This window comes from Ictalurus punctatus, chromosome 1 (assembly GCF_001660625.3).
Source record: "Ictalurus punctatus breed USDA103 chromosome 1, Coco_2.0, whole genome shotgun sequence".
NCBI classification, from domain to species: domain Eukaryota; kingdom Metazoa; phylum Chordata; class Actinopteri; order Siluriformes; family Ictaluridae; genus Ictalurus; species Ictalurus punctatus.
Window position 1 is genome coordinate 36715526 of NC_030416.2, and position 11042 is coordinate 36726567.

Here is an 11042-nt window from a genome sequence, read left to right on the forward strand (position 1 = left end):
TTTCAGCACTGACCCTGAGATAAAGCTCGCTCTGAGGCTGTAATCCACTACCCAGTGCCCAGTACAGCGCAGAGTAGAGTTTCTTTTCCTGCAGGCCAATTAGCTTCCCTTTTCCCCCAAATTTGCCCTTTCCTGTGTTTAGATAGATTAGAAAGGAGCAAAAACAGAAAACATTGACTTCCAAGTTACTCTTTTACTATCTCTTTCTTACTTAATGATGATGAATATGCTCCATGCATCACACGTTCGTGTAGGCTAATCATTAGTTTGCTAACAGCAAACGTTAACCTGAAGAGGTAAAAAAAATAATAAAAGAAGTCTTTTGGTGAAGCGAAAAGGTTTTGGAACAGGGACACGTTTGGAACTATTCAGACTATGTGAAAAATCCTGGGTTGTCCCATTATTTCAGAGAGAGAGAGAGGGAGTGGGTGGAGGAATGCATCAACACTCGCGGTGAGAAGTAGCGGTCACACACAGCTAGCTCTCCAAACTGCTCTCCAGGCTGAGCGGGGTCAAGCACCCGTCAACAAAAGACAACATTCCTCCTGACTCCAACTGGCATCACCACCAATACCACCGATTTTAACCCTTACCTTCAGCTCGGGTCAACACGAACCACCAAAATCTTCTACCAAAAGATCGTTCCAACATCAAACAGAATCAGGAAAAGTATAAACCACCGCGTGTGATGCTTTCATTGTAAAAATCGTAAAGACATTTTTAATATAAACCTGTGATTTGCTTTTCTATGATCGAAAATTAATCAACCAATCAGAATCGAGAATTCTACTTAGTGTTTTTGGAGGCTAACAATAAGAACACATACAATATCAATGCACTGAATATGTTCGATTTTTCCCAAAACGTTTCCTAAATATTCAGAATCTTCAGGTTTAGCGTATCACACCTTACCAGAATTTCCCAACCCACACAAGAAGCATGCAAAATGAAAAAGATATACGCCACGGATATCAGTCTCAATTTGACCTCACTCAGATACATGTCAGGATAAAACCAAGCGAAATCTAAATTTGTTCTTGTTTACTCATGTTTACAGACTTACATATCCCGACGTTCTGTGGGAAAGGATGATGTCATTTTAAAAATATCATTGCTGTAGAGTCCCTGAGACCCCAAACAAACAGGAAGGGAAGAATCTGAGCTAAACATAATGGTTACAACAAAATATTAACATTCTATTGCTGTTAAAAGATGGTTTGGATTGATGGCACCACCACAGGGCTAAGAGAAGCGGTGTATTTGGGTCAGGATTAGCGAGCTGGGTCCGATCCAAGCCGAGCTGAACCACACAGGACCCGGAATGCAGTAATCACACACGCAAGAGCAGCCGCCCTCTTAATCTTCACTCACTCTTTCATCATTTCCCCAAAGGTTTCCAAACGCTTCACTTGAGATTAGTGAAAGGAGTGGAGGGGGAAAAAAGCATTTAATTATGGAGTAGTGTACGATTCTCAAGTCTTTTTTCCCCGCTGAGTACTCCCACAATGCAGGAATTCACTATTTAAATATCGAGATCAGATGCCTTTCATGCCCCCTTTTTCCCCCCAGAGTAATTCATCACAATGCCAAAATCTACTCATGAGCTTGGATTAGCTTATAGCTTTATATAGAGCTGCCATGTAGACGTGAAATGACAGATTTGGAGTTTCCCCTCCCTAGAAAAGTACCTCAGCTCTCTGTCTGTCCCTCTCTACGTTTCTATTTAGCGGATGCTTTTATCCAGAAAGATTTAAAAGTTACACCAAGTGTAGAGATGATCAGACCCTCATCTGAGGGTTAAAAGTGGCTCGCTGGCAGTCCCGGGCTTTGAACTTACAACTACCACTCGTCTTTCTACCTCTTTCCCACTCTCTTATTCCCTCTCTCTAAATAAAGCTTAAAGAAAAACCTCAAAAAAGGTCTGAACCTTGCCAAAACCCAACGCCGAACCCATACGTCAAGCTTGCCTATAGCATTGCTAATAAGAAACAACATTACGAGCAGAGAAGAACGACCTTCTCTGTTGACCTGCAAGGTCTTCAGTATTGAGGTAACCCGTGTTATTTCACTCCGAATTGCGTAATTGTTGCAGGATCTGAAATCTGCCCACAAAACACACACAGATACAGCAGGTGAGTGACCGAGCGGACAAAGGCAAACACATCTCGCATGGCCCGAGAGCCAGACACATCACAACCGAGTCCGACACACAGTTCACAGGAGCTACTGTATAAAGAACAAGGAGCAAGTTTGTATTGTGGAAATCGCTCAGCCATTTTATCGTACTTTACAATACTGCGTTTAAAATGATACTGTACCTCCATCAGAGCAACGTTCCTTATTTCACATCTTACTCAAACTGTCATGGGACTCCTTCAAATTTGTACAAAATAAACTTGCAGGACAACAGCTGTCTGGACTTGATTGAGTTTATCCTGGGATTTTTGCAAAATGCCTAAAATTGTTGTCTATACAAAAAAAAAAAAAAAAAAAACAACAACTGCTGAAGGGAATACAGGGAAAATATTTTTATGTGTTGTTGAGAAGACCGAGAATGAGAGCTTTGGGGTGGTTTCAACCCTTATGATAACTGTGAGAGTGAGGATTTTAGTGATTTGGCCGCTGTAATAACAATGGTGGTCAGACCAAGAATTTTTTGAGCTACCATCATTGTTATAACTTCAGAAATAAGAACGTTGGATCTACAAGCATTGTATATACTTTTGGACTGAGAACAATAGAGGTTCAAACAACTTTTTTTTTTAGCTTTAGGACTGAGAAATTTGAGGACTCAGCCCTTATTACAACTTCTGAGAGTGAGGACTTTAGATGTTTGACCACTGTAATAACTTTAAGGGTTTATCCATTGTGAAACCTTTGTGACCAAGAATTTTGGAGCTACCAACATTGTTATAACTAGAGCTTTGGAACTTCAACCACTGTAATTACTTTCAGATTGATGAGATTTGGGGTTCAAACTATTTTATAGCTTTAAAATAAAGAAATTATGTTATAACCATTGGTTTAACTTCGGAAATGAGAACTTTGGATCTTCAAACATAGTTATCACTTGTGGACTGATAACCTTAGGGTTCAACCAATTTCATATATCTGGGTCTGAGAAATGTAAGGGGCTCAACCCCGATATATCGGATATTAGGATGGTAATTGCATTGTGAGTTGTGCTGTCTGTGATGTAACGGTGTGAATGCATCATGTTGTGACCAAACAGCAAGAAAAAAACTCTTAATACATGTAAATGTATACAGTGAATGAAAATGATTCTGATTCTTATTAAACCCACAGAGGGTGGCCCACTATAATAGCTCAGAGGGAAAACTTTCAGACTGAGAACATTGGGGGTCCAAGCACTGTTAGAACTTTGGGACCAATAATTTTGGAGCTACCACAATTGTTATACTTTGGATACTTGGAACTTTGGATTGTCAACCATTGTAATTCCTTTCACACTGAGAAAGTTTGGGGTTCAACCAATTTTATAGCTTTGGGCTTGAGAACTTTAATGGATCGACCCTTATAGTAACCGTGAGGTTGAAGATATTGTGGTATTGACCACTGTAATAATGTCGAGGGTTCAGCGCTTCATTGTGAAAACTTTGGGACTGAGAGCACTGGGGGTCCAACCATTGGTAAAACTTTGGGACCTATAATTTTGATTTCGACAATGATTACTATGACTTTGAAAATCAGAATTCTGGACATTCAAGTATAGTAATACACTTCATTAAATTTCACACTGAGAATAATGGGGGCTCAACCAATGCAATATCTTTGGAACTGAGAACACTGGGGTTTATTGTAACATTTTAATAACTTCAGAAATTAGAACTTTGGACCTTCAAGCACTGTAATTACCACTGGACTAAGAACAATACTGGTTAAACCAAATTTATAGTTCTGGGATGGAGAAATTTGAGGTCTCAGCCATTATGATTACTTTGAGACTGACCTTTTTTAAGAATTTGACCACTATAATAATTTGAAGGTTCAGCGATTGTGAATATTGAGACGGACAACTTTGGGGGTCCAACCGCGTTGGGACCAATAACAACCAGTGCTATATCTTTGAAATGAGAGCAAATCTGTAACAATTGTGGACAGAGAACTCTGAGAGGTTCTAAGGGGTTTGAGCTCTGAAATAACTTTGATGGCACAGCAACTGAGAAAACTGACTCGACTATAGGGCTCCAACCATTGTTAGAATGTTATGACCAAGAATTTAAACTACACCCATTGATATAACTTAATAAATGAGAACGTCCGATTTATAACTATGTTTAATTACTTTCGTGAGAGCACTGAGGGGTCAACCAAAGTTGTAGATTTGGGTTGAAGAACCTTAGGGCTGCAACCACTGTTCAATCTTTGGAACCCATAATTTTGGAGGTACAGGCCTTATTCTAACTTTAGAAATGAGAACTTTGGACCAAGCACCATAATTACTTTTGGACAAACAGTGAGGATCCAACCGGTATTACAACTTTGAGACTGAGAATGTTGGAGTCTCAACAATTATGAAACTTTGAGTGTTCAACCACTGTGAAAACTTTGAGACTGAGAACACTGGGGGTACATTATTAGAACACTGGGACCAAGAATTTGAACTACAGCCATTGTTATAACCTTGGAAATGAGGACTTTGGTTCAAGCATTCTAATCACTGTTACACTCTGAACCATACAGTTTCAACCAATTTTATGATGTTGGGACTGATACTTTTGCTAAACCTGTTATTACAACATTGGAAACAAGAAATTCAGGGCTACAACCATTGTTTTAACATTGAATCTGAGAACTATGAGGAACACTGGAGAACATTGGAGGTTCCAGCACAGAACTTTGAGACCGAGAACTTTGAAGGTTTCTTAATCATTGTAAACAAAGAAATAGTGCAAACAACAGCTCACCTTTCGAGTTAAACGCTTCTTTGAGATGAAGCAGCACATCAGCAAATTTCCGTACATCACTGACAAGCTGCATGATGTATTCCGGGTCGGAGCTGATAGAGCTCAGTGAGTCACTCTTAATAGAGCCAGCTCTGGAACCCGATCCTGAACCCGGGGGAAAGAAGTGTGAGCTGGAGAATCGTGTAATGCTCACACTTGAGCATTTGTTTCCCAGGTTGCTTTGCTGCAGCATCCCGCTGGCGAACATCCCAGCCGCGGCCAGCTTGCTTTGGACGAGCGACGCTGCAAACTCGCTTCGATTTAATGAGATTCCACACACGTCCTCAGCGGCGGTGACGGTTCCTGGAAATAGAACAGGTATTACACTCACACTCATGCTCTTCAGAACCAGGCCTGGACAGACACCTGCACTGCTCCAATCCAAGGTTATCTGCAGCTTTATCTAGTTTCATATGAACAGGAACAACACTAAACCATGTACAGGTCTATGAAAGACTCTAGCCGTCAGTGGGTTATGGTAGAGTTTTGAAGATTAGACAGATGCTAAATTGTCCAGTTCGTGGTGGGTTCAGCCATTGTGAAAACGTTGGGCCTATGAACTTCAGGAGGCCAACAATTGTTAGAACTTTGGAACCAAGAATTTTGGAGCATCCACCAGTGCTTCAACTTTAGCTCTGAGAAAATACAGTAAACAGTAAAAAATAAAACACAGTAATTTCTGTATGTAGTCCTTTTACAAATCAGGGTTAAATGTGCCAAAACCATTGCAGCACATTAAGGTCTTCATTAAAAGGTAAAGTGAGCATCCCACTGAACACTCTCTCTCTCTCTCTCTCTCTCTCTCTCTCTCTCTCTCCCAGTTAAGATGGTCTTAATTTTGCTTTTAGGAAACTCAGCCAGTTGTTTAATGTTCACCACAGAAACCATGCTTCCACCATACCCGTAGTAATGTGAGACGGGGAAGAGGGGGCGGGGCTTCCAAGAGGTCCGTTAATATTGGAGATTTCAGGTACGATTCATATTTTGATCGGCTCACCTGTCATTTTCATTGGAGGAAAAAGACTAACTCGTATCAGCGTACTAATACGCAAAATAACAAGGTACCAGACTTTTGGCACTAGTAAATTTATCACTGGACCAGTACCTACAGTAAAGTTCCAGCTGGGTGGTTTTTGCTCAGGACTGGCAACAAGAAGATCTGACAATGCTCACAGCACTGAGTGGTTATGTGCCATGCAACAACATATGCAAATTTCAAAATGAAATGTTTAATGTAAATGATCAATGCTTATTTATAAGCCACTTGGGGGGGGGGGGGGGGGGGGGGGGGACTATTAATAAAGAATAAGTTGTGTCCAACATCTTGGTATTATACACCAGCATTCATTAACATCCATTCATAAATTTCCCATACCAGGTTGCAGGGTAGCTTCCAGAAACCTGGGGCAGGGTGCCAACCCATTGCAAGGCACAATCACACACACTGCAGACAATTTAGATATGTCAATCAGCCAATCAGGAGGAAACCCCTGAAGAAGATGCAAGCTCTGCACAAACACAGGGCAGGGGTGGGGTTCGAACCCACCTCAAGGTTTGAGGTGGGGGCAGACGTCCTAACCACGAAGCCGCCGTGCCCCCCTGCATCAACATTCAAAACATGACAACAATGCATTACCAGAATAGCTACAACATTACCAATCATATCCAGACCCTATAATCTTAGTGCAGGACAGTGTAAACAAATCAGTGCTCTAATCCGAATTAAGGAAAACGAGTTAAACTTGCATTCCTAATCATTTCTCAAATCCACTTACAGTGCATTAAGATTTATTCTATGGATTTCTACAGAGCAGATCGGTCTAGTTTCTCCAGATTCCTCTACAATACAGCTGTGGAAACTGTCTTATCACATTCCACTTTTCCTAGCTATGGAAAACAGCAGCAGAGTGGAAAGTCTGAATAAACAGAATGACTCCATGTGAGTAACTGTAATACATCATATAAGCTCTATCACTTGTAAAGCAGTCCCATTTCATTCCACTGGGTCTTTTAAATGATGTTAGAATTAAAAAGCATTGATTTAACGAGTTACATTCAGAATTACTCACGTGTGAAACATTCCTGAGTCCGAAAAGGGAAAAAAATGTAGCAGTAATCCTCAGAGAAAGACTGAGAGAGAGAGAGAGAGAGAGAGAGAGAGAGAGTCCCTCCGGTCTCCACTGTCTCTCACATTAACTCGTACCACGGGTGATAAAACCCCGCCTCCTTAACTGTCCGCCCAACGTCTGCACAGACCCCGCCCCTTCGCTAAAGACCACGCCCCTCCAACGCAAACACTCCTCCTGTGTTTGAATGGAGAATAAATCGAGGGAAGACTCCAGGCAAATGTGTACAGTCACATGAAGCTCTCAAAGAGTCAGACTCCAAATGTCTTACTTCTTTATCAGAAGTTTTTATTATTATTATTATTATTATTATTATTATTATTATTATTATTATTAAAAATAGATTTTAATAAAAAAAAACACTTCCGTGTCAGAATTGTAAACACATTTAGCATTATAACTATAATAAATAATAATGACCCTAACTATAACAATATCTGTAACTATTACACATTTAGTAGAAGTTGCACACTTAATATCATCATAATACTAATAATTATAATATTATATGATGTTGTAATGGATCCTTTAAGACACCATGTGATGTGATCCTCTCCTCTATAGGGCTATTAGGAAAATTAATGACGTCATTATGAGATTGTTGCACGTGATTGACATCAGGACATCAATTCATCCAGATACATTTAAGAGTTAAGCCTCAATTTAGCCCGTCATACAATATGAAGAAATAAGACCAAGCTCTCCTGATGATTCTAGAGAGAATTCCGCCATCTAGTGGAGGATGATGTTATTACACTGAAGTCTCAGCTCTACGTGTGTTCAGTGCAGAGCACGGAGGATCAGATAGGAGTGTTCATTCATTCATGCTCTGGTATGTGTAAGTGCAGCCCTGCATTTAATGAAGTTTGCATTTAATGAAGAATTACAAATTATTGAAAAATATATAAATAATAAAAAATAATTCCAAAGACTGGAACATTTACATGAACTTTGTTAGTGCATAATATAATATACTATATATAATATATATTGCTGCCCTTTAATTGCTTAACTTGAATCAAACTCTTGATGTAGTTTCCACAAGTTGTTCACTTAATGTACCTTGCTATCATTTTTACCATTGGTGTATAGCATATATACATGTATATATATATATATATATATATATATATATATATATATATATATATATATATATATATATATATATATATTCAACTGTAGCGTAACCGTAACTGTTGTAACTCAGTCAGGTTTGTGGGCTTTCTCACTCAGACATGCTTTTTCAGTTCAGTCCACACATTTATTATGGGATGCAGGGCTTTGTGTGTATACTTTCACTTAGTTATATTTAAGCCATTTTGTGAAATCTTTGGTGTGTTTCGGATCATTGTCCTGCTATCTCTTAGTCCCGGCTTGATTAAAAAGTTCGATTCCCGGCCCGCGTGACTCCACATGCCGAAGTGTCCTTGGGTAAGACACTGAACCCCAAGTTGCTCCCGATGGCAAGTTAGCGCCTCGCATGGCAGCTCTGCTACCGTTGGTGTGTGATAGCGTGTGTGAGTGTGTGTGTGTGTGTGTGAAAGGGTGAAGGAGACACCGTGTAAAGCGCTTTGGAACTGCTAAGGTTAAAAAAGTGCTATATACGTGCAGACTATTTACCATTTACCAGCAAAACCCCCCCGCAGCACGATGCTGCCACCGCCATGCTTCACAGTTGGGATGGTGTCCTTCAGATTAAAAGCCTCATCTTTTTTCCTCCACTGATCACTATGCCCAAACATTTCCATTTTTCTTTCATCTGCCCAGAGAATACTCCTCCAAAAAGCTGGTGATGGTGATATAGGACACTCTTAGTGGTGGACGTACATATTCTGCTACCTAATATCTCCAGTTCTTTCACCAGGTCCTTTCTTGTTGTCTTGGCGTGCGGTTGAATCTTTCGGACCGAAGTTCATTCATCACTGTGAGTTTGTGTGTGCCTCTTCCAGAACAATGCCGTGTCTGTCCGGTAGCAATTGTTTGTACGGAAGCTCATGGTACGTCGAATTGTTTAGAAGTTGCTCCCAAGGAGGAGCCAGACTTGTGGAGGTCCACAACGAGACAGTCGACTTGGTGTATGTACAGTTTTTGACCCAGTGGAATTCTGATAAAGCTGAAATAAATCAGACTCGAATCAACTTGCTTTAAATGATCTCTGACGTGCAGGTGCCTCGACGAGAGAAGTGAATGATCATCGGAAATGTGTGGCGTTGTGAACAATTGAGCTTAAAGGTCTTCAGCCTAGGTTTTCAGCTTTTTGGTCCCAACTGTAGATACAGTAGACCTGTTCTGAGCATGACGTGAACATCAGTGTGTGTTCTCTCTCAGAATGTGACTTAGGAGTTGTATTTATTTTAAAAGACACTGATGTCTGTTAAGATGTTTGCAGTAATTCGTGTTAATGAAAATGAAACCAGAAGCAGAGCTGGACACCAACGACCTCCTGCTACAGTCACTAGATGGCGCTGTAGGGCTGCATACATCTTCAGTAGGCATTTGTGGAGGAGAGGGAGTCTGTCCAAGGTGAGGCACGCACACACACAACTGCATGTTGTGTTTTATTAATCATTTAGCTAAGTTGTTTTTTAATCATTATTTATTTTTCAATGAAAAATCTGAACCAATGATCTACCTGTCCAATAACAAATCACCAGTGTACTCATATTTATTTATTTGTTTGTCTGTTTGTTTGCTTGTTTTGTGTTTTGTTTGTTGCGTATTTTGTGTAATTGATTTACTAACTGACCGTACAGTAGTGAGTGTGAATGTTTCATGGCGCCCACTTGTGGCACGTGTATGGAGAGGAAGTGGGCGGGATCTCTACAGCTCAGATCTCTACAGTTAGGATCTCTACAGCTCAGATCTACAGCCACCTGTACTCAGAGCAGGAAGTTTGTGATGTGTGTAGATGCGTGCATGGAGCTTGTAGTGTGTGTGTCTGTTTCCTGAGCAGAGTGTGAGTGTGTGGAGATGGTTTTAATGTAGTGAAGAGGGAAATAAATTTGGGAAAGATGGAGAGAGACGCTCAGGAGAGTGCAGAAGAAGAAGTGGACAGAAGTTCAGGAGGAGACGGAGGGAATGAAGCGGAGGTCGAGAGTTACAACAGAGCCAAGTTCACACTCTGGGCTTATATCATCTGCTGGACTGCGCTCCGACTACTGCTGCAGGTCAGTGCAGTACACTACTGAATTAACACTTATTACTGCAGGTCAGTACTGTACACTACTGAATTAACACTTACTGCTGCAGGTCAGTGCTGTACACTACTGAATTAACACTTATTACTGCAGGTCAGTGCTGTACACTACTGAATTAACACTTACTGCTGCAGGTCAGTGCTGTACACTACTGAATGAACACTTATTACTACAGGTCAGTGCTGTACACTACTGAATTAACACTTACTGCTGCAGGTCAGTGCTGTACACTACTGAATTAACACTTACTGCTGCAGGTCAGTGCTGTACACTACTGAATTAACACGTACTGCTGCAGGTCAGTGCTGTACACTACTGAATTAACACGTACTGCTGCAGGTCAGTGCTGTACACTACTGAATTAACACTTATTACTGCAGGTCAGTGCTGTACACTACTGAATTAACACTTACTGCTGCAGGTCAGTGCTGTACACTACTGAATGAACACTTATTACTACAGGTCAGTGCTGTACACTACTGAATTAACACGTACTGCTGCAGGTCAGTGCTGTACACTACTGAATTAACACTTATTACTGCAGGTCAGTGCTGTACACTACTGAATTAACACTTACTGCTGCAGGTCAGTGCTGTACACTACTGAATTAACACGTACTGCTGCAGGTCAGTGCTGTACACTACTGAATTAACACTTATTACTGCAGGTCAGTGCTGTACACTACTGAATTAACACGTACTGCTGCAGGTCAGTGCTGTACACTACTGAATGAACACTTATTACTGCAG

At 40.7% G+C, this 11042-nt stretch overlaps 2 protein-coding genes across 2 annotated transcripts in view; one reads left to right on the plus strand and one right to left on the minus strand.

The window, feature by feature from the left end:
• arhgap29a (Rho GTPase activating protein 29a) overlaps positions 1-7191 on the minus strand; it is a 60323-nt gene extending 53132 nt beyond the window's left edge. Inside the window, exons 1-2 of the mRNA XM_053684332.1 lie at positions 7037-7191; positions 4929-5270 (exon numbers count right to left, since the gene is read on the minus strand). Of these exons, the coding sequence (XP_053540307.1) occupies positions 4929-5175 (247 nt within the window). The 5' untranslated portion in view covers positions 5176-5270; positions 7037-7191. The remainder of the gene's footprint in view (positions 1-4928; positions 5271-7036) is intronic.
• A 2763-nt stretch (positions 7192-9954) lies between these two features.
• Positions 9955-11042, plus strand: part of LOC108267341 (rho guanine nucleotide exchange factor 4) — a 133074-nt gene continuing 131986 nt past the window's right edge. Inside the window, exon 1 of the mRNA XM_017471406.3 lies at positions 9955-10263. Within this exon, the coding sequence (XP_017326895.1) occupies positions 10108-10263 (156 nt within the window). The 5' untranslated portion in view covers positions 9955-10107. The remainder of the gene's footprint in view (positions 10264-11042) is intronic.